At 53.2% G+C, this 25,424-nt stretch overlaps 1 protein-coding gene and 1 long non-coding RNA gene across 2 annotated transcripts; one reads left to right on the top strand and one right to left on the bottom strand.

Annotated features, from left to right (window-relative positions):
* Positions 1–509: 509 nt before the first annotated feature.
* On the bottom strand, positions 510–24,067 carry TNS4 (tensin 4). The gene is made up of 13 exons (XM_019982615.2): positions 23,953–24,067; positions 19,606–20,134; positions 12,957–13,380; positions 11,448–11,872; positions 8,878–8,964; positions 8,423–8,548; positions 6,906–6,998; positions 6,736–6,813; positions 5,408–5,479; positions 4,364–4,532; positions 3,505–3,573; positions 3,222–3,248; positions 510–2,725 (listed from the first exon to the last, which is right to left on the bottom strand). Exons 2-13 carry the CDS (start codon positions 20,042–20,044, stop codon positions 2,584–2,586), a joined length of 2,151 nt encoding a protein of 716 aa, XP_019838174.2. The 5' UTR covers positions 20,045–20,134; positions 23,953–24,067; the 3' UTR covers positions 510–2,583.
* Positions 4,401–9,674, top strand: LOC139177579 (uncharacterized). The gene is made up of 2 exons (XR_011562078.1): positions 4,401–4,515; positions 5,257–9,674. It is a non-coding gene; the product is annotated as an uncharacterized lncRNA (long non-coding RNA).
* Positions 24,068–25,424: the final 1,357 nt, after the last annotated feature.

A 25,424-nucleotide genomic window follows, 5' to 3' on the forward strand; every position in this document is an offset into this window, starting at 1 on the left:
TGGAGCGTTACCCCAGGACTGGAGACAGAACCAGGACGAATGATGGGCCATTGTTCAGGTCGCCAGGGTTGGGCTGTCAGCTTGGGGCTCATCTGGATTCACGGACTCTTCCAGACTTGAGCTGTCCCTGTTTCACCTGCCTCTCCCCACCCTTTGGGAGCCCGAGTGAGACCCTGGAAGTTGGCAGGGATGTCACACGTACTCACCTCAGGCCCTGGCATGCACAAGAGAGCCCAGGCCTCCTATCTTCCTGCCACAGTGGCAGGAAAGAGGTTGGGAAGAAGGAAAACGGGTGTGTTGGACACATGGGGGACACAGAAGAGTTTAAGCAAAGGTTTAAACCTTTGAAGTGGGAGCTGGTGGAGGCTGTGCTGCCATGGCCAGGGGCTGCGAGGTGGGTGTGGCACACGTGGCTATCTCTCAGACCAGCTGCCACCGGCCCAGCCAGGTCCCCTTTTTTGTTCAGGTTTCCATCTCTGAGTGGACAGCCCTGAATGTCTCAGGACCAATTTTTGTGCAAAGACAGACACTTTATTTTCCATGAGGGGAGCTACAAGGCATTCACAGATATATGGGGGAGAGGGGCTCTCTGTGATCTTGAGAACTTGGGCACTGTGACCTTGAGAACCTTGTCCAGATTCTGTAGTCTCCAGGGTGGGGCAGTGCCTGACCACAGGCTGGGTGGGCTAGTCTCGGCCAGTCCTGCCAGCCCAGGACCGCTTCAGTCTGGTTTGGTTTCCTGGGTTGAAATAATAACCCTTCAGGCCCAACTTTGGCCAAAGATAATGATTCTCTGGCAGGGCCCCCAGGTGGGCGGGGTCAGGCACTGGTCTTTCATAGAGCAAAAGTGGGCTTCTTCCTTGAGCCTCGTCTTGCATTCTCATAGTGTGGTTTCCTTAGGTCCCCAGGTCTGCCAGACAAACAGTTCCAACTTCTTGGGGGTCTTGGTGGAGGTGGGGCAGGAAAGACCGCCCACTTCCCCAAGCCTCTTGGAGGTAGCTGCCCATTTGCATTCTTGACTCTTTGCTGCCCTCATGTGGCTATGAGGCTAGTTGCCGCCCCAGCAGTGTACAGGGCAGTGTGTGCGTGCGTGCGTGTGTGTGTGTGTGTGTGTGTGTGTGTGTGTGTGTAGGACTAGCAAGGCTGGGGCTGAGGCAGAACCAGAGAGCTGGCCCTTGTGTCTATTCTAGTGAGCAGGGGTGCTCACTGTCCCCACCTCCGGGTCTGGGTGACACAAGTAGCTCTAGGGCAGCTGTGACACACTTGCTTATGAGAAGCTGAAAGAAGAGATGGAACTGATGCTCATTTTCAATGGAGGGGACTAGACATCAAGATCTTAAGGACAGCTGAATCATCTGTTTTGACCATGAAGGCAAGTTCCCACATGCTTACCTGCCGAACAACTATGGCCACGTTGGCCTGTAGAATCCAGGACAGGTGGACCTAGCTCTGTCCTGGGAATAGCAGCTCAAGAAGCTGTCAAGGAAATGGGGAAAGGAACAGATGAGGGAAAGAGAGTCAGTCCATCCCTCCTTTGGTCCTTGTGCATGCGTGCTTGTGTGCTAACTCGCTTCAGTCGTGTCTGATTCTTTGCGACCCTATGGACTGTAGCCCACCAGGCTCCTCTGTCCATGGGATTCTCCAGGCAAGGATACTGGAGTGGATTGCCATGCCTTCCTTCAGGGGGTCTTCCTGAACCAGGAATCGAACCTGCGTCTCCTGCATCTTCTACATTGTAGGTGGATTCTTTCCTGTTGAACCACTGGGGAGGCCCCTTTGGTCCTCAATCCTTGCCAACCACCTGCTTTCAGGCCAGCCTCTGGCCATGGCCCCTGGGGCCCTACCCAGCACCTACTGTTTGCCGTGAAACGAGGGTCACAGGTCTGTAGCTCAAGCTGCTGTGTTGGTAGTGTCCAGACTGACAGAGTCAGGAGTCTTAAGAGGTTATTTTCATGTGGGGGTCTCAGATGTGGGTCTGCTTCAGAATCATAGGGAGCTTGTTAAGATACCCACAGATGTCCGAGACAGCTGATCCTGTCTGTTGCCTCCTTTTGTTTTTTTAAAGTATCCTTCTAAAACATTTATTTATTTGTCTTTGGCTGCACTGGGTCTTCATTGCTGTGCACGGGCTTTCTCTAGTTGTGGCAAGCAGGGGTTACTCTCTAGTTTCAGTGTGTGGGCTTCTCACTGTGACGGCCTCTTGTTGTAGAGGACAGGCTCTAAAGCGTGGGCTCAGTAGGGGTGGAGCACTGGTTTAGTTTCTCCATGGCATGTGAAATCTTCTCCGACCAGGGGTCGAACCCCTGTCCCCTGCATTGGCAGGCAGATTCTTCCCCACTGGACCACCAGGGAAGTCCTGCTCCTTTAAGGCTGAAGAGACTGAACCCCGGGAGGGAAGCAGGTCTGGCTGAAGGTTGCTGCTGAAGGTCATAGTGAGTTCAAGGGTTTCAACCTGGTACCGTTCTCCTCCAGTCCAGTGGATTGGTCCATCAGTGTGGTAAAAGGCTTCTTGCTCAGGGCAGAGGGGGAATCCTGAGCAAGCCCCTTGGGATGACTGGGAAGGCACACAGGAAGCTCCCTCCCCTACATCCTTTCTGGGTCCTGCAGCAGAGCACCCACCAGACGGATGACCTGTGAGGCCGGCTGGAGCGTGTCATACTCCGCAAAGAGGTGGCACACATTCTCCTGGGACTCAGTCTGGCTCTTGGCCACAAACCCAAAGATCCTGATGGGAGAGGAGAGCCGGGGTGAGGAAAGCCCAGGGAGGCACGAGACTGGGAGCTGGGGAACTCAGCCCTTCCCCAGCCCAGCACCTCCTTCCTGCCCTTCACCAACCCAGCACCTTGTCATGATGGGAGCTCTCCTAGCAGGAGGACGTGCCTCCTCCGTCAGACTGGGAGATCCCTGAGTTTAAGATCTGGGTTTCTCTCCTTTGGAATGAGGGCCCCTGAGGACAGGACCTGTGTATTCCCCAGCAGACTGGAGGGTCCCTCCAGACTAAAGCCTGTGCCTCCCCGAGAAGACGGGGCTCCCAGGCTCCTGTCCACCCCATTCAGACTGGTGGCTCCCAGAGGGCCAGGGTCTGTGCTCTCAGCAAACCCATGGGCTCTTAAGGTCAGCATGGGGCCTCCCTCCTTCCCTGACTCCCTCCCTGTGTTGGGTCCGGGCCCTGCCCCAGGGAGACCTCATGGTGACTGACTGAGTGGACAGGAAGGCCTTACCGAGAGGGCTTGCAATATTTCTGCCACCTGTGGGAGAGGAACAAAGATAGTCCTGGGTACCGATTCTCCGCTCCATTTCACAGAACTCTGGCTGAGCCCCGAGGGGTGGGAGGAGCCGATAATGGCCAGCTGTGTTTCCTCTATCCCCACCATGCTCCCTCCCTTCATTCTGTTGCTCCTCACCCCTTGAGGTTCAGAGGCTCTGTCTGGGACCCCAGTCCCAGAGTCAGCGGGCAGCTAGACCCTGGCTGGCCTTTTCAGTCTGGCCCAGACTTGAACTTACTTCCGTTGCTCGGGATCCATGCCACAGAATCGGAGGGTGGCAAGGGGGTAATGGCGCCGGAAAAATACCCTGGGAGGAGGCAGGGAGGGAAGGGGAGCTGATGAGAGCCCGTCCCAGTGTCCTGGCCCACCTCCATCGTCTCCAGCTTCCTGTCCTCCAAGAGCCTCCTAGTTCCATGACCCCTGACAGCCTGCTGTGACTTTTTCACTGCTGGCCCTGGACACGTGTTTGTATTTCTCTCCTTTCATGAAGGTCATCTGCCTTGTGTCCTATGTATTGGGGTTTTCTACCAACCCACCCAATCGCCCACTGTGTCATTTAATGATTGGAGGGTAGAAACTGCTGGAGGAGGACATGGCAACCCACTCCAGTATTCTTGTCTGGAGAACCCCACAGGAAGAAGAGCCTGGTGGGCTACAGTCCATGGGGTCACAAAAAGTCGGACATAACTGAAGCGACTAAGCACGCAATTACTGCTGGTCATCTCTTATTCCTCCAGCCCAGGGCCAGGATCTTGCTGGACTGAATCCCTGAGCCTGGGATGGAGCGATCTCACTGGTCCCCCAGAGTCTGGCCTACAGGAGATGCTCCATCAATGGATACAAATTTAATCAGTGCCCTATGACTGTTGTTAATTCCAAATCCATCAGTCACGATGAAGTGGGGCTTCAGAAAGTAGTCATTGCACTGAGGCCCAGAGAAGGCAGAGAACTTGTCTGGAGTCACTCAGCACATCACTGACCTCATTGGGTGCAGGAGCCTGAACTCCAGCTCTACCACTGCTCCACAGCCACCTCAGCCATCCCCTCCAGCTCACCCTGCCCAGCTCCGCAGCCCCAGGACAAGGGAAGTCCCTTACTTCCTCTGGACGTCAGTCAGGGTGATGCCCTGCTCGGTGACTTTGAAGTGGACCACGGTGGGCGTGGGGAGAACATCCCTCTCCAAGGTGGCCGAGATGGCCTTCTCCACAGCCAGGGCTCCGCTCAGGGTCTCCACGCTCACAGAGCTCAGGTACAGGGCATGGCAACCTGGGGTGGGGGGCGGGTGCAGATACTGCTTTGGGGCCCTGCCAGAATCCACTGGGTAAGTGGAGGTCACCCTGCTCTCCCTCTGCCCAGAACTGGGGAATAGGAATGTCATCCTGTTTGGGGAATCTAGCAGGCTTCCTCTTTGAGCCATCAGGCGGGTGGGTAGGGACTGTGTGGGTGACTGAAATTTGGGGCTAACCCCAGAGGACTTTGGGGTCATCTGTTGTTTGCATTGCTCTGGCCTCTGGCCCTCCAGCAGGAGGCAAGGACGGGATGCTGCCCTGTGTGTATAGGGGTGTCCAGGCAAACCTTCCTTCTGTCCCATGGCTGGTGCTGCCCCCACCCCTACCCCCGACCCCCAACCGCAGGGCCCTGGCTCCTTGCTGAGAGAAGAGGGAGGAGACGGGAATGGGGAGGGGCCTTTGTGCTTGGGGCACGGAATAGGAGCTGTCAGTCACCCAGGTGCTGACCCGTGCCTGGCCCTTGGATGTGATGAAAAGTGACCCTTCCCATATAGACCGCCCCCAGGACTCAGACCTGACACTCCACGGAGGATGCCCTCCCTCTCCAGGGCCAGGCCCTTCAGACCCAGAGAGAACCTAGTTTGTCCAAGTGTGCTCCCTGTATGTAGGATGGGCTCTAAGCCTCACCACGCCCGCCCCTCCTCTCCTGCCCCTCTTCCTCCTGGCCTGCTGCCCTCAGCCTCTCATCTCCTGGTTTACAGGCAGAGGGAAGAATGTGGCACCTTGTTAAAGATGGAGAAATAAAGCAGCAATGGGAAACACGTGTGGACCTGCATGTGCCTGCACAGGGCTGGGAGGGGCCCTGGGGCGGGGCACAGCCAAGCCTTCCCCCCACCCTGCCCCCCAACTCACCGGCAGATTTCTTCAGACAGGAGGCCTGGCCATCTGCAGAGGGGTCGGAGGCCCCGTCTCCACCTCCCAATTCTGAGCCAAAGCAAAGGAACAGGCCCCCAGGGGTGGGGTGCAGTCAGTGGACCCCCGTCCTAGGAACAGGCCTCATTCAGCCCTTCAAACGGGTCCCACCTCCGCCCCCACCTTCAGGAAGTGACTTGGCTGAGAAACCAGGTGTGATTCCTGTAATTAGGCAATCGGAGCTGCCCTGGGCTCCCCCAAAGCCTAGCTGGCAAGCTTTTTGATCCCTCCTTCCCCCTCCCGCCTCCGGCCCCTGGACTGCAGCAGTGACCTGGCCTCAGAGGCCCCTGGCCTCAGAGGCCCCTGACCTCCTGCTTCTTTCGGACCCTGCCCCAAAGCCAGGCTTTTTTTTTTTTTTTTTTTGCAGAAAGCAGGGAGGCTCTCGCCATCACCACACCCGTGGCTCCCTTGGCCTTGACTCCTCTCCCTGAACCCCCCCCAGCTCTCCTGCACACCCTGAGATGTGGGGGCACCTGGTGTTGTGCTGGGCTGTAAGCTCTGGAGAGGGCTCCCTGACTTGGGCTGGAGGTTTGACTCTGTGCCCTTGAGGAAGTTACTTAATGCCTCGAATCTTCCTTTTCTTTCTTTCTCCCCAAATTTCACCCATTGATCATTTGTTCTCATAATCCTCTTCCTTGGGGTTCATGAAACAGCTGTCTGTACCTTTGTGCTCTGTTAGCTCCCTGAACACTTTGGAACAAGACAGTAAGGGAGACTTGGGTTCAGATTCGACCCTTCCTTTTCTTATCTGTGAAATGGGGACAGCAACAGCAGTGACTACTTCACAGGGTTGGAGTGAGATGTGAATGGAGGAGGGGACGCCCAGTAAATGTTGGAAAGTGAAGTCACTCAGTCGTGTCCGACTTTTTGCGACCCCATGGACTGTAGCCTACCAGTAAATGTTGGACCTGGAAGTAAAAACCAAACCTGGCCTAATTGGCAGATTTATGCTTCTTTTCTCCTCTCCAAAACAGAGCTGCTATTTCTCAAACATCAACTCAGTACCAGGCGTTGTGCCAAAAGCCTTGCCTGAGCTTTTTCATTTCACCCCCTACTCAGCCTAGAAGTAGGTGTGATGCTAACTGTGCCCATTTCATAGATGAGGAAACAGAGGCTCAGTGAGGTTGACCTTCTCAGATGCTCATAGCTAGGAGGTGGAGATGTAGACAGACTCCAGAGCACGCACTTTTCACTGGGACACTAACATGATCCCTAAGTAAGGTGAGAGGTGACCCCTGAGAATGAACAGGTGTGGAGCCCCAGCCCACCTTTCTGCGGGATGACGAGTTTGCAGGGCAGGGCCAGGGCCATGATGGAGTGCTGGCACACGAAGGCAGAGAGGCTCCCTGTGAGGAAACAGAAGCCGTGCATCAGGAGCCTTCCCCAGGCCACCTACCCTGCCTGGAAGGGGCCTGAGGGCTGGAGAGGCTCAGCTCACCGAAGTAGGGTTCCTCGTCTGCTCCCTTGAGATGCACCCCTTTGGCGGAAGACTCGATGAGGAAGTGGCGAATGAGGTCACTGCTGTCCTCGCCTAGTCAGAGAAAGCATGTGGATGGAAGTGCAACCTGTTTCCTGACCCGCCTCTTCCAGTCCATCCAGAGGTTAACTTGTCCATCCCCCTGCCTCTGGGTGGGACTGCAGGTAGGTATCCTATCCTCGAGGTCTCCCATGAAGGAGGTGCCGACTACGTTTTTGCTCAAAGCCTTGTGTCCAGTAGGACACAACTGAGTGACTTAGTATGCACACGTGCAATTCTTTTTTCAGGAGACCTTGCTTTTGGTTTCAATAACTCTTGGGCTGGGTTTCCCGCTCCCCCTTCTTACTCCCTCCCAGGTGCTATCATTCTCCATCATATGGTCCCTGCTGGCGCCAGGCTGGCCTTGGGAGGGGGCACCACGCCCCTGGCCTCTTCTCCACCAGCCCACAGCTTCCTGCTTTCTTGGGACTCCTTGGCAGGTCTTCCTTGATAACTAACGCTGCCCAGAGGTCACTTTCTTATTTGAACAGAGAGGTGTGGTGTAGAGAATGTGGACTTGGGGTTTTTATCCTCTTTCTCTATTACTTGCTGGTTCAGGGGTCATTAACTCCCTCTGGGAGTTGTCAGTTCCCTTATCCATTCCTTGTGTAAGAGCTACAATCCTGGGCCTTCGATGAAGGGCTGTGGCCCAGGAACCCTGTAATGCAATGGTCTGTTCCTGTCTCTGTCCTCAGTGAGGTTTCACTGGTGCCTTGCACAGTGTCTGGGGTAGGGTGCTCCATCCACGTGTGCTGAGTGCAAGACCACAGGGGCTAAGCTAGCACACACGCCATTGTTGTGTAGTCCCTCAGTTGTTTCCAACTCTTTGCGACACCATGGGCTGTAGCCCACTAGGCTCCTCTGTCCGTGGAATTTTTCAGGCAAGAATACTGGGAGTGGGTTGCCATTTCCTTTTCCAGGGGATCTTCCCAGGGATTGAACACAGGTCTCCACGTCTCCTGCATTGCAGGTGGATTCTTTACCACTGAGCCACTGGGGAAGCTCATAAAGCCCAGTATTTACTTAATAAAAATAAATTGAATTCATGGAGGAAAAAAAGTCAAACTTTATAAACTTGATATAAAATGTTACTAGTTACTTCTTATTTGAGAAAACCAGACCAAACCAAAAGGGTCTCATTTTCACACGTTATTACTACATTACATTCCTTTGTGAGAAAGCCGGTCTGGACAGAGGTGGATACCAGAAGAGCGCAGGCTGGAGGGGGTCTGGGACCTTCCTCTTCTTCCCACCGGAGGGTAGAGCAAGGAGTCTGGGGACTTGGGGAGCCTCAGTGCCGGGACACCAAGGTCCATCCTCCCAGGAGTCATTATGGGAATGGCCCAAGGTTACCCCCAAGTGAGCGGCAGAGCTGGGACTGGAACCCACCACACCCAGGTGCCTCTAAGAGGCCTTGATGGAATACACAGACAGCCTACCTGGTCGGCTCTGGGCAGGTGTGGGGGCCTCCTGCACCTTCAGGGCAAGGCCGAAGGAGCCCCGGTATGAAGAACTGTCCCGCACGATGAAAGCCCCCGGCTCCTCCTTCCTCAGCAGCTCGATGGCTGGAACAATCCTTGAGTCAGAGAGAGTCACCACCCCACCGGGATACCCTCCCTGCCTCAGCCCAATTGGGTCCTCATAGAGCAGATGGTACAGAATTGCCTTTGGTTCCCAGGAAGTCCTTTCTGTTGTCTAACCTCCACCATTCCTGCTACAGTCTTTATTTGCTTGGGTCATGGGGTTTGCAGCACACCCCCTTCCCTGGACTTGCAATTTGCCATTCTGTTCCCTCCTCTACATGAACCCAGGGCCCCATCTGCCCGATGTGGGGTGCCGGGATCCAGACCTGATTCCTGGGTCACTCAGTCTCTGAATCAGGGCTTCATTTTACCTTGCTCTCGGGAGATGCTTGGCTTAAACCAGTATTTAGATGTGTCCATCACAAACTTCATGGTGGGCTGCATGTCCCTGGCAGGACCTGGAGACAGACAGGGAAGGAGAACCCTGTAGGCCGGATAGAGGGGAACTGAGAGACCCTCCCCTTTCTCTGCCCAGCGGTCCCATTCAACCCATCCTCCCCTATCCCTACTCCGTTGTATCTCCAGCTCCCTAAAGGGGCAAAGTCCATCAGAAGAATCCCAGGGCTTTGTGCCATCTAGGAATCTACCCTTGTATCCTTGGTAACAGATCACAAACAAATAGATTAAAAATTCAATGAGAAACAGTTTCTCAAATTGAATATTACGCAGTAGAGACAGAAACAGGATAAATAAAAGACTCTGAGATGCATCATTTGCTTGACTTTACATTTTTCTTCCCCTTTAATAATCCTATGAGTTTCTTGGTGGTGGTGGGGATATTCAGTTTGCAAAAGAAAATGAAGAAAAGGAGAAAGGAAAGGAAGACAGCAGATCTGGGCAGAAGAGCATCCAGGAGTCCGGAGATGGAGTCGGATTCTGATCTGAGATGGCTCTTTCCCTCCTGAAACCCAGAGGTAACTGAGTGAACCAGAAATCCTGTGAGGGTCTGTAATGCTCCAACAACTCGGAAATGAAGCTGAATCTTGTCTTGAGAATAGTTGGTGGAATTTGCTAAGATCCCAGGGATAATGTGTGATTATCTGGGAATCACCAACCCTGGATGGGGATATCACCAGGCCAAATAAATGTGCTCTTTGAGATGTGAAAATTCCACCCACCCCATTTCCCTGGGTCCCTAATGGTTGGATGACATCACCGACTCAATGGACATGAGTTAGAGCAAACTCTGGGAGGCGGTGAAGGACAAGGAAGCCTGGCTGCAATTCATGGGGTCACAAAGAGGTGGACTCGACATAGTGACTGAACAACAACAAAGGCAGAGAGCAGTGGTTTTTGGTTTCAGCATCTTGAAAAGGTGTGTTACTGCCAGTTGAGAATAACTCATCATAAAAAATGTACTGATATCTGCAAACGATTTGTCCTAGGAAAATGTTCAAAGGCATGCTTGTCACCTCATTTTCTCTTGTTCTCATTGACATGGCTTCGTGGGTGGGAGCGAGCAGCGGGCTAGAGTGAGCATTTCACACCCCCCAGGAGTACCTTGATGTCTGTGGCCATGTGAGGGCTGAGAGCCCGGGAAGGAGATGACTGAGCCACAGGCAAGCAGGCCTCCTGTCCTTGGGGCTCAGTGGGGGGCTCTGCTCCTGGGAGAGAGAGACCCCAGGGTGCTAAGGATTAGCCTGTGTTTACTGCTCTGGGCTCTGGTTGGCTTTGTTCTTTTTGGATGCCTGTAGTTCATGACTACAGGGAGGAGGGTGGTTGCTGTTTTGTGGTTTTTAGCTGTCTGAGTTGGAATGCATTGTCTCCGTTACCCTGTCCTGCCCCGTCTGTGTTCGTCATCCGCCAACGTCAGAGTTAGGACTGACTCTCCCTCTCCTGGGTTAGTCACCCAGCCTGCTGCTTCCATATCCTGAGGGTCTCCTGGCTCTGTCTGCTCTCCTCCACCCTCTGCCTCACCCTGGACCACTTTGTGATGAAAACCCAAACAGAACCAAATAAAAACTGCTCTCCCTGCCAGGCCAGGCCCTGCAATTCATCTGCCGCGCAGCTGCCAGAGTGATGGATTGAGCATGTGCCTCTGAGTCCATCACTCTCCGGTTTGAGAGTCTCAGAGGGTATATCAGTCCTGGGTGTTCTTTGGAAGGACTGATGCTAAAGCTGAAACTCCAATACTTTGGCCACCTCATGCGAAGAGTTGACTCATTGTAAAAGACTGATGCTGGGAGGGATTGGGGGCAGGAGGAGAAGGGGATGACAGAGGATGAGATGGCTGGATGGCATTACTGACTCGATGGACAAGAGTTTGAGTGAACCCCAGGAGTTGGTGATGGACAGGGAGGCCTGGTGTGCTGCAATTCATGGGGTTGCAAAGGGTCGGACACGACTGAGTGACTGAACTGAACTGAGGGTCTCCTGGTCCCTAAAGGGTAAAGTTTACTCTTCAGCTTGGTGTTCATGGTCTTTCCCAATCTGGCCCCAGATTACTCCCAATGACCTCACCCTGCACAGCCCAACATCCAAGTCATTTCCTAAACATGCCATGTGCTTCTACATCTTCATACCTCTGACCTGGCTGTTCCCTCTGCTGGGGCAGCCCTTCCTCTGCTGCTCTGGCCATGAACTTTTGATCCACTTTTTGGCCTCCCCACTTCTCCAGGTAAAAAGGCTCACTCCTTCCTCTGTAGCCTCACAAGACTCAGAACATCTCTTTACTTGTGTGTTTATCCTACTCTGCAGTAACCCTTTGGGTTTTCCCCCTCTCTTTCTAGACTGTGTTCCTACTAAGTGGCACAGTGCTTGGCACACAGTAGGTACTTAATCAGTGTATTGACCCACTCTTGAAGAAATGCATTGGTGCTTTGCCTGTTCTCCATTAGCCAAACCTTACAAAGCGTGAGGTATTGACTGGTTTACAACTTACCCTCCGGGGATGCGGTGGGAGGGGCTTCTGGCAGGGTCTGGCTGTGGCTCCTGGTGGCTGGACAGGGCATGCTGGAAGAAGTAGCCCCAGGGCGAACAAAGTCCTGGGGTCCTGGGGTCCTCTGGGATGGGGGAGATCCTGGCTCTGGGAAACCGTTGATCAGCACAATGGGTATGTCTGTCATGGAGTTAGTGATGGATGGTGGGCAACTGCTGGCATGTTCCTTGGCCAGTGGTGGGGAGCGGGTTGCTCTGGGCTGGCCCATGCTTGGGGTGGCGTTGCTGGGGACCTGGAGGTCACTGGCTCTCGTATACAGGGACACTGGACCAAGGTTGTTGAGGCTGGAGGAAGAGCTGCTGGGGCTTTCCAAGGATCTAGAAGATGACTGATGGCTGGAGATGCTGGAGTGGAGGAGGGACTGGCTGCTGTGAGGGGAGAGAGCAGCAGGAAGGCAGAGTGTTAGGAGGTGGGAGTGGACTGTCTGGGGCCAGAGCTGGGCTCTGGAATTTAGTGATGTAGGTGCCCGTGGCTTTGGTCAGAGAACTGTATACTTCGCCCATCCGCCCCCAACCCCGTCCCCAGAGCCCATCTGAGCCCTAAGGGATGCTGATGGATATAGGAGTGTACCTGCAATGTAGGGTCTGTGGTCAATTAAAGTAGCCAATGGGCTGCCCCCTGCAAGGGACTCTGTTCCCTCTGCCTTCCAAGCCATCCAACTGAGTTGTCATACCAGCCATCCTCCCTACCCCCCATCCCCAAGCATTCCCAAGAGTCCGGCACACAGGCTGGACCTGGGCTGGACTATGCCCATGACTGATGCAGAGGGAATTCTCCAGCTGGAGGAAGAGAAAGAGGCCAGTTCCGCAGCCAGCCGGGCTTCTCCCTGAGCTCAGAGGCCCATGCCAACGCATGGCTGTGGAATCCCAGTCTCCTTGCCAGGGACTGCCTGGGCACAGTGGCTTTGGAGCTGGTATGGGGGACAGAGGTCCTGTGGTTTGGTTTTCCAGGGCAAGATGGGTGAGTGTGTGACTCTACTCAGAAGCCTGCAGAGAACTGGGCTGGGGCGATTGTGAATAATGCCCCGCCAGATTTGCTTCCTTCCTGCTAGGTTTTGCCAGGAACAAAGATGAAGGAAGCTTTTCCCAGACCCTCGATTCTGTTTATATTCTGTGTTTTAGGTTTTTTTTTTTTTTTTTTTTTTTTAAATCTTCCTACAGATGGGCTGTAGGAGGGCTGGACAGGATACAGGTGAGCCTCATTAATGCAGTAGTTCTTTTCCCAGGAGGTAAATAGAAGTCAAGATTTTCCTATATTGAATGATATTCTAAATGCTTGAGGAAAGCTTGAGAGCCAAATGGCATAAAAGAGAACATTCATTTTTATTTTTGGTACAATCCCAGATTTTGCTCAGAAAGAGCGGGATGTCTGATTTAGGGTGTGTGTGTGTGTGTGTGTGTGTGTGTGTGTGAGATGAAGGCAACATCAGAAGCTGTAGTGGGAGTTACCTACCTTCCAAATACATAGCTGATATCAGACGCTGGGCTGCCTGACAGCATGGAGACTCTGCTGCTCAGCTGTGGGCCCTGGCCCCCCAGCCCCTTCTCCAAGCTTGGGGAAGCCACCAGTGGGGAGCCCAAGCCGTGGGGGCCTGAGGCCTTGCTCCCCATGCCAGGAATGGAGATGCTGGGAGATGTTGGGGGGTGAGAGGAGGGAACTGCCGAGGGGGGAGCGGGGTGCTGGTGCCCCCTGCCCTGGCTCCCAGAGAAGATGAGGCTCTCGCTGCTGCTTCGAGTCTCTCGGGGGAGGTCTCTGGAAAGGAGGAGGCCGCCAGTGCGTGGGGAGCCGAAGGGTGGGGTGACAGATGGGCTGCAGCAGCTCCGCGGGCCATCGTGGCACCTTGACCTGGTGGAGGTCACCTCGATGTACTTTATATCTTTGGGGAGAGAAGCAGAGCATTGGTGAAACCAGGGAGCTTAGACTCGCAGAACAAGGATGCTGGAAGAGTCCTCAAGACCATCTGGTCTCTTCTTTCTTAGAGAGTGCTGTGCTGTGCTTAGTCATTCAGTCGTGTCTGACTCTTTGCGACCCCATGAACTGTAGCCTACCAGAGGAGCCTAGTGGGCTACAGTCCATGGGAACTTCTCCAGGCAAGAATACTGGAGTGGGTTGCTGTGTCCAGGTGTCCCGCATTGCAGGCAGATTCTTTACAGTCTGAGGTACCAGGTAAGCCCATATATATGTGGGCTTCCTAGATGGTGCTTGTGGTGAAGAACCTTCCCGCCAATGCAGGAGACATTAAGAGACGTGGGTTCAATCCCTGGGTTGGGAAGATCCCCTGGAGGAGGGCACAGCAACCCACTCCAGTATTCTTGCCTGGGGGATCCAATGGACAGAGAAGGCTGGCAGGCTACAGTCCTTGGGGTCACAAAGAGTGGGACATGACTGAAGCGACTTAGCACGCATATATTAAAAAAATTTGGCTGTGCCCCAAGGCATGTAGGATCTTAGTGCCCCAACCAGGGATCAAGCCCATGTAACCTGCAGTGGAAGTGTGGAGTCTTAACCACTGGACCACCACCCTTTCTTATACAGATGAGGAAACTGAGGCCCAGGGAGATGTTTGTTGGAATCAGGATCAGCCTCCAGCTTCACCTTCAGGGACCAGTTTCAATGTCACCCTCTCTGTAACAACTGCCCGTGGGTGGAGAGACAGTGACACGGACACGGGCTTTGGAGTCAGACAGACCTGGGTTTCAAATCTGGCTCTGCCCCTTGCTCTCTGAGAGCTTGGCGAAGTGACTTGACCACCTAGAGCCTCAGTTTCCAGGCCTGTAGAATTGGGTGGCTATACCCAGCCTCTTGGTGTTACAGTAAGGATGAACTGAGATGAAGGTAGGTGGCACAGCACAGCGTCTGGCACATAGTAAGCCTTTTAAAGCTGAGAGATCCTCTCCTTTGTGTGTGTTCCACTCCCCAGCTGGAATGACTGCACTGGTCACATCTTGAGATGCCTCTATTACTCAGGCTGGTGAAAGCGGTTTCTATGTCTGTGCCTGCAACGGAGGCAGGGATTCTCAAGCTTGGTTGCATGCTAGAATTACCAGATGAGCTTCGAAAAGTCCTAAAACTCAGGCTCCATCTGGTGCCAATTAGATCAGAACCTCCAGGGGTGCGCCCAGGCCCTCAGGGTGTTCGCTTAGCTCCCTAGGTGTTTTCACCGTGTACTGGACTGCACCACTGTGGTCCCCGGCCCAGCAGCACCCCTTCACCAGGGAGCTAGGAGATTGTGCAGAATCTCCGGCTCCACCCTAGGCCTACCGAATCAGAATCTGCATTTTAGCAAAATCCCAGGGGAGCTGTGTGCACCTTGGAGTTTGACAAGTCAGCGTTAGGGTTCACTTGCGTGCCAGAACTCCCTGGGGGCAGGGCTTGCCTGCCTTACTGAGCTGTAGACTCTTAGCACCCGAGGCTGCTGACTCACTCTGATGCTCTTTCATTCCCTAGTGGGGGCACCTAGGACTCTTGTTCCTCCCTGGAGTGGGGTGCCCTCTGGTTCTGCCCATGGGGGGATGGGTACCTCTCCTCCTGACTTTGGGGAGGGGAGCTGTTCTTGGTGCTGTTCTGGGAAAGGAAATGAACAAAGGGGGTCATTGAGCTGCTCCCTTCTAGAGGGTCGTGAGTCCTGCCTCTGGCTTCCCAGGATGAAGACTAGGGCAGAGTCATGGGAAACTGTACACTTAACTCCCATCTGCCAGCCTCCCACCCCCCTGGGCTCTGGTGCATGCACTATCCCCCCTCACCACCCCCGAAGTCCCTGCCTGCCCTAGCCCGCTCTGGGGTAGGACCTTCTGGCTCAGGACCTTCTAGCCCCGCTCATGGTTACTGCCTCTGTCTGAGCCTGCTTGGGCTGGGTAGGGGTGGAGGATTGCATCAGATGGAGAGGGGAGGCTGGCAGGTCGACCTGGGCATGCTGTCCCAGGGGGTGGAGGAACAGGCCTGGCTTTGTCGACAAACAAACCTAGGTGTGAGTCTAGGCTTTGCCACTTTCCCGCCAAGAATCATCAGGTAATTTTCCTAACTGCTCTGAGCCTCAGTTTCCTCATCTGTAAAGTGAGGATCTATGGTCCATGGTGGGCTTCAAAGAGCGTCTCCTGCCCGCCTGCTTTTGGGGGACAGTATTGGCCAGTTGGCTAATACTCTGGCTAAGGTGAGGGTCCCACTGATGAGGGCAAGAGAATATTTGGTACAGTGTATTGTGGGCTCTGAAAGGGAAGTTTTGGACTGGGGTAGATTCTTCGGCAAGGTTGGCAAGCACGACTTTTTTTTTTTGTTGTTAAATAGGTCTTTATAGTATTTATGGGCTTCCCTGGTGGCTCAGATGGTAAAGAATCTGCCTGCAATGAAGAAAACCCGGGTTCGATCCCTGGGTTAGGAAGATCCCCTGGAGAAGGGAACGGGTACCCACTCCAATACTCTTGCCTGGAGAATTCCATGGACAGAGGAGCCTGGTGGGCTACAGTCCATGGGGTCACAAAGAGTTGGAGACAGCTGAGTGACTAACACTTTCACTTTCACAGTGTTTATGCTCATAATCCTTTCAAACCTCAAGACTGCCCTTGTGCCCAGTGCCAGCAGGCCCGCTTTTACAGTGCATGAAACTGAGGCTCGGAGAAATGTAAGGGTAGAGCTAAGATTTACGGCCCCTTTTAAAACAAAGGCTGGTATTTACTGAGCATTGTGGGCTAGCACTGCCACAGGCATATTCCCTGTGTTAGCTCATTTAACTCGCACGACAACTTGACTGAGGTAGGAAACATTCTTAATTCCACGTCAGATGAGAAGTCAAGGCTCACAAAGGTTGAGGAGGGACTCCCCTGGTGGCCCAGTAGCTAAGATTCCACGCTCACAATGCAGGGCCCTAGATCCCACAGGCCACAGTTAAAGATCCCATATGCCGCAGTGGAGATCGAAGGTCCAGCGTGCTGCAACTAAGAGCAGCCAAACAAATACATGAATGATGTTACAGAAAGGGTTGAGGAAACTGATCCCTGCTCCTGCACTCTGTCTGCAGGGAGCTCTTCCACGGAGACAGGCTCCTCAGGACCCTTTGCCAAGGCCTTACCCGTAAGTAGGAGCTCAGCGGCTTTGGGGAGGGTCTCCCGGCCTGGTGAAGAGAGACCAAAGGCCTAGCTGAGGGACTGAGAAAGAGCAAGCAGACTCGGGCAGGAAGGGAGGGAGGAGTCCTGGAGCTGTGAGTCACTCCCGCTGCTGTAGCCTGGCCTCGAGGTGGATGTGGCTGGGGTGGCGGGGCCCCCACCCCATCACCTGCGTGCACTTGCTGTTTACAGGCCCGTGGGGCAAGTCTGAGCAGTGCTGGGTGGATGCAGGCGCCAGCACCAGGCCGGGTGGGTGGAGGGGGGCCTGTGTGGGTGGGGGGCGGACAGACGTTTATTAGACACCCTTCACTCAGGATTGGCAAACTGCCTTGCCTGGCAGAAATTCTGGAAAATAAAATGGAGGTCTGTTCCAAGGATGGGGAGGGGTGGCAGAGGAGGGGATACGGTGTTTGCTTCTAGAAGCTGTGTTCCCTGGGGGTGGTGGATACATGCCTGCTCCCCGCTACCATGTCGCCCCTGGCCCGCCTCTGGTTAATCTGAAGGAAGGTCAGCAAGACGCAGAGGCAGAGAAACTGGAGGGGGTGGTGGTGGTGTAAACTCAGTGAAGCCCTGGAGGGCAGAAAACTTGCTCCGAGGAAGAAAGAAAAGTTAGAATATGGACTTTGGAGCCCAGAGGCCTGGGCTTTGAGCTGACCTACCACTCACTAGCTGTGTGACTGTGGCCATCATTTCCTCCCGCTGAGCCTCAGTGTTCTCATCTGTAAATAAGGTTTCCACTATTTTCTTCCCAGGGTAGATGCTGGGATCATGCTTACAAAAATCCCTCTATACATTTTTAAGGGAGGGATCTATATAGAATAGCCAATGGTTAACTTTTGATTCTGCCAAGTTGGGACAAAAAGAAGCTGTGAATGTCTGCTAGCATCACAATTACAGAACATCTTCCACTCAACACGCCAAAAGTAGGACGAGTGAGAGTGCAAACAGAGGGGCCCTGCACACTGGACACATTTGGCTGGGTGAAAAGTCACTGAGGGGCTGTGGGCCGGGGAGAGCTTTGTCACCAGGAGCAGTGGTCTGAGGGGAGGGTTTGGGGAGAGAGATGCAGTCACCACAGTGACAGGCAGGCTCTCACTATTCTTGTTATGGCAGAGAACTTCCAACAGGGAGCTGACCCTCTGGATACCCTAGGAGGTAGTGAGCTCCCAGGCATCACTGGTGTTCAGGCAGAGGAAAGAGGAGAGGATTTTTAGAAATTCCATCAAGGGGAGCTAGGTGGCTTCATCAGGACCCTGGGACCACTGCTGCCCTCTGGCGCCCCCTGCTGCCAAGAGTCTGGTGATCACATCCTCACAAGAGCAGGTTGTGCCTAGGGCATCTGAAAGGCCTGACTACTGCCCATCCGTCCCTTGGAGGAAGGGCCTTGTTGTCAACACCCCAACCCCATACATGTGCACGCTACCCAGAAACTGCTCTCACCCTAGTTGGCCTTGACTGCATAGAAGCCCTGCCTTGGGGCATGAGCATTAAAGTCCCGGGCTTGCTCCTGCCAGTGATAATTAGGCCCAAGCTATCTTTTCTGCAGAGACATGCCCATGACTGGCCTTAAGAAGCAAAAGACGGTTGAGGGATGGAGGTGGTTCATTTAACAGGCCTGGCAGGCAATGCTCCGGGGGCAGGAGCAGAAGGCCGGCTAGAGCCCAGGAACCCAGGTGCCAGAGGACCTGGGTGCTGGGCTCACCTCCACCCCAGGGTCTGACACTGTCCTGGAGCTGGTCCTAAATGCAACTCCAACGTTGACTATAAACAGCCACCACCGATCATGACCTATAGTGTCCCAGGATTTGTGATAAACACCCATCAGATGTTATTCCTTTTAATCCTTGCAATACCCTTTGAGGTGAAAACTCATCTCTGTTTTACAGAAGAAGAATCTGAGACACAAAGAAGTGTAAGCAGCTTGTGTAAGGTTTGCACGACTCCAGTGATTAGGCTACACTGGCTTCTCACTCAAGTCCATCAACCAAATCTTTTCATTTGTAAAATGAGGATAAAATATTCGTCCCATGGAGGTGGATTGGAGGGATCAAATTATTATCATCAAAGGTTCAATTATTAACTGCTCAACACACAAGTGCCTGGATAGGATGATAAATGCTCAATAAGCAGAAATTCTCCTGGATCCCATCTCTAATCTTCTCTGTATCCCCTAGCACACACTGATTGTTTAAACCCCTGGAGGCCTCAGTCTTCCAGCCTGTCTAATGGGGCTGCTGCTCCATGATCCTCATCCTCAATGTATACTTGAAACTCTTTGGGAAACTAAAGCCAGATGCAGAAATTTCTGGACAATTGTGGAGGTGGTGGTATCTTGGAGTTGGCTTGAACTAGCTCAAAAAAGCTGATTGTTAAATTTTCAAGATTTTTTTCAGCTTGTTGCTAAATGATGTACACATTGTAAGTTAATATAGTTTGATGCTTTAGGCATTACTAAAGAGTAAACTATATAAATTTACAATATAGTGACATATTAAAAACAAAAGTAATAAATACTCAAAAATTCATCATGTTCTAATTATTTTACTATGTCTATACTTGAAGTTATTTACATCTATCGTTACTGGTGAGGTGAAAATACTATTCCTATAAAAATTTCAGGGGACCAAGTTAGAACCTAAAGAGAGACACCACAGAAGACTAAGATTCAGGGACCACACATTTATCGAGCTCTTATTTATATGCATGGCATTGTATAGTATTCTTACCTGTATTAGCTTATTTTAATTCTTTGAGAAATTACATAAAACAGGTATCCATCACTTTCCAAACTCAAGAACCAAATAGAATTGGACAGTGAGGACTACTTATATTTATCCCTTGTATAGAGAGGAGGAAACAGAGAGGTTAAGAAACTTGTTTAGAGACGCACAGCAGTCCCCAACAGGACATTGTTCTGTGTTCCTCCGATTTGATAGAAAACTCCTTCCTCATAAGGACTGGTCCCCAAGTCCTCTTCCCAGCACTGTGCCCCAGTTCCTTACCCAAGGCTTCAGGCTCTTCTTTCTTCTTTCCCAAGGTAGTGCTCTGGGTGGGCTGGGCCTCAGGGCCACCAGGCCCAGGAGGGAGCAGCTGGAAGGTGGGATCCAACTCCAGAATCATCTGGTTGAGGCTCTCCAGTGAGAAGTCAATGTAGGAGTCAAGGTCTTCCTGAGCCCCTGAGACCTGCTCCCCTGGGGCCTTCAGGAGGCAGCTGGCATTGGCTCCAGCCTGTGGGGCTGGCTGGAGCCTGCCAGGGGGCCCCTTGCAGGGCATGGGGGCCATCAGCGCCTGCGCTCCCCAGCCTTCCGTGGTGTAGTAGGGACATGGCGGCGGCAGGCTGGGGCTGGGGGCTGGGTGCAGGACCCTCCTGGGTTCCTCACAGGGAGCCAAGCCGACTGCGGGGCCTCCTGCCAGCAGGGGGCTGGACATCACCTGTGACATGTTGAGGGCAGTGACTTGGCAGTTTACCTCTGGCTTCCAGCCAGACTCACATCCCACAGTTGTCACTTGCCAACCGGGAGCTCCTGGGACCTGAAAGAAGCCGGGGGTGGGAACTGAGTAATTTCTGTGGATGAAACCTCTGCCTCCCCTCCCCATAAAGAAAGGCATATATATTCACTCATTTAAAAGCATGGCTGCTGGAGCCAGACTGCCTGGGATTTGTATCCTGGCTTCCCCAGTTACTAGCTGTGCAACGTTGGGGAAGTTAATTAACTTCTCTGTGCCTTGGTTTCCTCATCTATAGAATGAGTTAATATTTATAATATACTTAGAACTTGCCTAGTACATAATAAGCAATATGCAAGTGATGGATAAATAAAATAATCTCAATAGATGTTTGATGGCTACCTATTATGTTCCAGCCTTACTTTTAAAATAAATAATAGCTAAAATTCCGGATTCCCAGGAGGCGCTAGTGGTAAAGAACCCACTTGCCAATGCTGGAGATGTAAGAGACTCAGGTTAGATCCCTGTGTCGGTAAGATCACCCAGAGGAGGGCGTGGCAACCCACTCCAGTATTCTTGCCTGGGAAATCCCTTGGACAGAGGAGTCTGGCAGGCTACAGTTCATAGGGTCGCAAAGAGTCAGACACAGCTGAAGTGACTTAGCATAGCACGGCACAGCTAATATTCATTGAGTAATTATATGTACCTAGGCTCTGGTGTATAAAACCTTTTAAAATCCTCATAACAACCTTATGAAGTAGATGCTATTATTATCCCATTTTACAATGGGAGAACTGAGACACAAAGAGGTAAGCAACTTGCCCAAGGTCGTCAGGCCAACGGGTATCAGGGTAGGATTGGACCCCAGCTGTGTGGTGTCAGGGCCCCTGCATTTAGCTGCTACTCAGCCTGGGCCAGTTGGTGAAACAGACAGGCAAGCAGGTGAGCAATCACAACAGTGTCATCGGGGAGGAGGGGAGTCAGAAGGGACTCAGTGGGCACAGGGAAGGGGAGGGGGGAGGCCAGGGAGTGGGGGAGGCCAGGGAGGACTTCCTGGAGGAAGGGACATGTAAACGGAGACAAGGACGAAAAACAGGAGCTGGCTGGGCACACCAGGTAGGGGTGAGGAGGCAGGTGTATTCAGAGGCTGGATGGACCGAGGAGATCACAAGACGTTACTGAGCATCTGGGAAACAGAGAGAACCTAGGGTGAATGGAGGGGAGGTTGGGGTTGGGGAGGCAGGCTGGGCAGACCCTGCAGAGCCTTGCAGGCTGGGTTTGGTAGTGCTGACTCAACCCTGAGGGCAATGGAGAGCCACAGAATAGTTTAGAGTTTAGGAGTGACATCATCAGATGATATTCACTCCCTGGGGGCTCATCTGGGAAAGAGACGTCCCAGGCTTCCTGACTGTGGGAAGTTCTTCCCGTTGTTTAGCCTTAATGCTACATGATAGCAGTTTCTTCCAGGAGGTAAGAGGTTCCAAAACAGAGGCTGCCAAGAAAACTGTAAGGAGCTGGGACATGCTGATTGTGCTACAACTGCCTGCCCTGAGCCTCACCTTCCCCCTGCCCCTAGCACTCCCCAACTCCACTTTTCTCCTTTTCCAAGATATGTCTATTACATTCTGCTTTAGAGTTAGACCTCAGTCTCGGAAAAGTCATTGAGACCAGTCTGGGGCAAACGAAATGAATGCAGACTTCGGAGTCTGGAGATTTGAATTCAAACCCCAGTTCAAAGAGTTCCTTAAGGACTCGCTCTGACCCTCAGTTTCCTCATCTGTGAGATGGAAATAAGAATTCCTGCTATATATCCTCCCAGAAGGTGGTGTGGAACCAGTGAGATCCTGCTTGTAAAAGCTATCGGACAATTCTAAATACTACTTAGAAATCAGGGCTTATATAGAATATAACGCCTTCATAATAATAAATAATAAGAGCTCCCATTTACTGAGAATTTACCATGTGTCAGGCACTGACTTTCCCCATGGTAACTCTTCTAATCCTCTCATAACCCTAGGAAGTACTGCACCCCTATTACCAGTCCATTTTACAGATGAAGATACTGAGATTCAGAGAGGTTAAGAAATCTGTGTCGGCCACACATCCAGAAAAGTGATAGAGCTGGGTTTTAAACCCAGGCCTGGACTTTCGACCTTTAACTGTTTATATCACATGGAGTTCAAATGCAGAGAAACACCTGAGGTCCAGAGAGGGACTGTGAGTTGCCCAAGGCTCCTGCTAGACCTGCTGCCAGACTTCTCTTTGGCCAGATCCTGGAGGGGGCAGGCACATGTTAGGCTCGGGAAGCGTGTCTATAAATGGCAGTGAAAGGGAACGAGGAATGGGCCTTCAAACTCCTTTCTAGGGGCAGCTAAGGACATCAAGCTTTGGCTCCAAGCGCCCTGGGTTTGTCGGGGCAGGATCTCTGCACACCCTGAAGGTTTTCTGGCTGTGCCTCAAAGAGGACCTAGGGTTATGGTCTCTGGGGAATGCACTGGGTACCTGGTTCCTCCCCCAGGACTAGGATCCAGGATATCTGCCTACTGATTTGGAATCTGCTTTTATACCACCCTGGGCAAGTGTCCTTTCCTCTCTGGGCTTCAGTTGTCCCACCTGTATAATGGGAATGCAATCGTAACAGACACTTAAAATGTACTCATCTTGTTTTCTCAATGGTTCTCTGAAGAAAGTACTCTTACGGTGGGGCTGGAGAGGTTAAGGGACTTGCCTGAAGTCATACAACTCACAGCACCCAGAGTGGAACTGGGATCTGAACTCAGGTGATCTTGGCTCCCGGTCCCATAGTCCTTGCCACTGTTTCATAGATTTAAGATCCATTTCACCTTTCTCTGCCCCTTCTGGGATTCTAGAACCCAGTGGGACAGGCCTGAGATTGAGCAAAGTTTAGGCAGCCCCTTGGGATTTTCTTTAAGTCTTCTCACTTTTGACACTCCCCAAAGCACCACCAGACCTCCCAGGGCAGGGTCTGGCCTCACCCCTTTATTCCTGGACACTCTTTCTTCTGTCCCCACCAGCACACGTCTCTAGCTCTTTCCTTCCTGATCAAAAGGGGAGGGGAAGACCCCTGGGCTCAGCACTCTGTGTGTGTATGTTGGGGGGCTGTAGTGGGTATGGAGGGCTCCAGCCAACTCAGTCTTATTTATAGGTCCTGCCCACCCATGGGACTCAAGTCTCCTTCTTTGTTCCCAAGGGCTCTGGAGGCAGGGAGATCCTGATTCCTGGGCAAATCCCCTTGTCAGTTTCATTGCCAGCTTCTTCTCCTGACTCACTCTTTCCCTCCTACAAGCCCAGGGCAGTGGAGGGAGAGGATGGCAGAGGGGAGGACAAGTGTCCCGCAGAGTGCCTCACCTCACTAGCCCAATCCCCTCCCCACCCCCCTGCTGGAAGAATGGCTTCTGATCGTCCCCTGGTCCCCACTTAGACCTGGAAAAGCAGACCTGGGATAGGAGACAGGGACCCGCAGGGGCAGTGAAGGTCTTTCCCTACCCGTGCCCTGCCCACCCTCTCCCTCCCATTCTAGGATTTCTGCTGGCCTCTGAATGATCCAGCATGGGTTGGGGGGTGGGGCGGGGCTAATGGCCAGGCCCTGAGGGCTCTGGGCTGGTGGGCAGGAGGATCGGTTCTGGGTCTGTTCCCTTCCCAAGTCTCAGGACCCTGGGCAAACCCCTTCCCCTCCCCAGACCCTGGTTCTCTCATCTGTACACTGAGGGCTACAGATTTAGTTCCCTCAAAGTGCAGAACTTGAGTCTGTGGTCCTGGGACCATCTTGTCTGTCTCCACCTTCACTCTGAGCCCCAGGAGAGGAGAAAAACTGGGGACAAGGGCTGGCTGAAGGGGCTGAGCCTCCTCCTCTTTTCTCCTTGAAGAATAAAGGCGCCTACCTGTTGTCCAGGGTGAGCAAGACGCTTCAGCCTTCACTCTTGGCTCCTGGGACAGACGAAGTGAGGCGGTTGGTCAGAGCCCAGGTGAGGAGTAAAGGGAGGCGCCCTTCACCTCCAGCCCCGCCTTAAGAGCAGCCAGCCAAGCCCGCCCGCCCTCCTCCCCGCCAGCCCTACACGTGGCCTGACAGCCCACAGGCCCCACCCGCCTGTCTGGACCAGCTCAGGTGGGGCTGGCACAGGCAGGGAAGGGAAGCCTGGCCTTGGTGGGCACTGGAGCCCGGTGTGTGAGTGTGTGTGAGAGGCTCTTAAGCATCCTATTTCCTCCCTGGGCGCTGAGTGCTCAGGGGAACCTCTGCTTGGACAGGGGCTTCTTAGAACCAAGTGTGCTGTAGGTGTTCCCTTCACCTGAGTGCCAGCCAGGGAAGGGACACAGGGTTGGTTGGCAGAGCTAGCAGAGAGTGGGGAGCAGGATGCCAAGGGGCAGGAGACCCTTCCCACAGGCCTCTTCTGTGCTCTCTGAGCTGGGTCATACTGCTACAGGTACCGGGTAGGGGCCTGCTGGGACTCACGCTGGACACAGATCTTGTCTTTTTTTCTTAGTCTGGGAATAGGCTTCTAACTCAAGGAGAAGAGGCTCTGAGTGTCTGGAGGGCTTTGAGAAGGGGCTCAGCGCCACGATGGTCTTCATTCATTCACTCACAGACTATCTCTGTGCACATTCTGGTGGAAGTTCCATGTGGGAGTGATGGCAGAAAGTCCAAAAGTCCAGACATCCCCTCTCCCTGGCTCCACCTCCCTTCCTGTTCTGTGTCAGGGATCCCAGAATGTGGTGGGCATCCAGACTTTGTTGGGGAGGGGCACTGTGGTAAAGCCGAGTCCCCTCTGGGCAGGTTGGTTGAAAGCTAGGGAGCTGGCATACTCTCAGCCCAGGGACTCAGGGTGATCCCAGCAGGGGCTTATCTTAGGGGTGGGTTGGGGGGAGGGCTGCCCAGAGCTCCCGTGATGCTCAGTAGAAGGGCTTCTGGCCTTAAAGTCTTTGATGTTCTGTGGCTTCATGGAGGCATCGTGGCCTGTGTCGAGGGAGGCCAGGAAGCACAGCTGAGCATGGCAGTGAAAGGTGATGACCGAAAGACTCTGAAAGGTGTCTCTGGATGTTCGCGCAGCCAGCAGCCCATGGCTTGGTGAGCAGTTGTGTCTTTGAATGAAGAAAGTGATGCCCCTCCATTGGGGTGTGTGCAGTGCAAGCCAACATGCACTGCCCACAGCAGCCTTATTCACGGGCAGTCAGCTGCTGAGATTCTCGGGGGAAGGTACAGGTTGTGGGGTGGGGGATGGAGCATCAGGCCGGGATTGGAGTGGTCCTGACATTGGCCCTGGCTGTGTTCCTGGGAGCTGGAACCAAGGGCAGTTTTAGCAGTGGTTCTTCAGGCCTGGGAGCCCTAGGCTTGTGCCCCTGTGCCTGAGCGTTACAA

This window comes from Bos indicus, chromosome 19, assembly GCF_029378745.1.
Source record: "Bos indicus isolate NIAB-ARS_2022 breed Sahiwal x Tharparkar chromosome 19, NIAB-ARS_B.indTharparkar_mat_pri_1.0, whole genome shotgun sequence".
NCBI classification, from domain to species: Eukaryota; Metazoa; Chordata; class Mammalia; order Artiodactyla; family Bovidae; genus Bos; species Bos indicus.

Bases quoted from the DNA above. Each gene is read 5' to 3' on its own strand.
- TNS4 (XM_019982615.2), bottom strand. From the start codon at position 20,044: ATGTCACAGGTGATGTCCAGCCCCCTGCTGGCAGGAGGCCCCGCAGTC. The intron at 11,873-12,956 runs GTAGGTAACTCC...CTCCCCTCACAG, and splicing joins ATCAGCTATGTATTTGGAAG to CAGCCAGTCCCTCCTCCACT. The intron at 3,574-4,363 runs GTAAGGGACTTC...GCCTCCTCCCAG, and splicing joins CTGACTGACGTCCAGAGGAA to GGTATTTTTCCGGCGCCATT.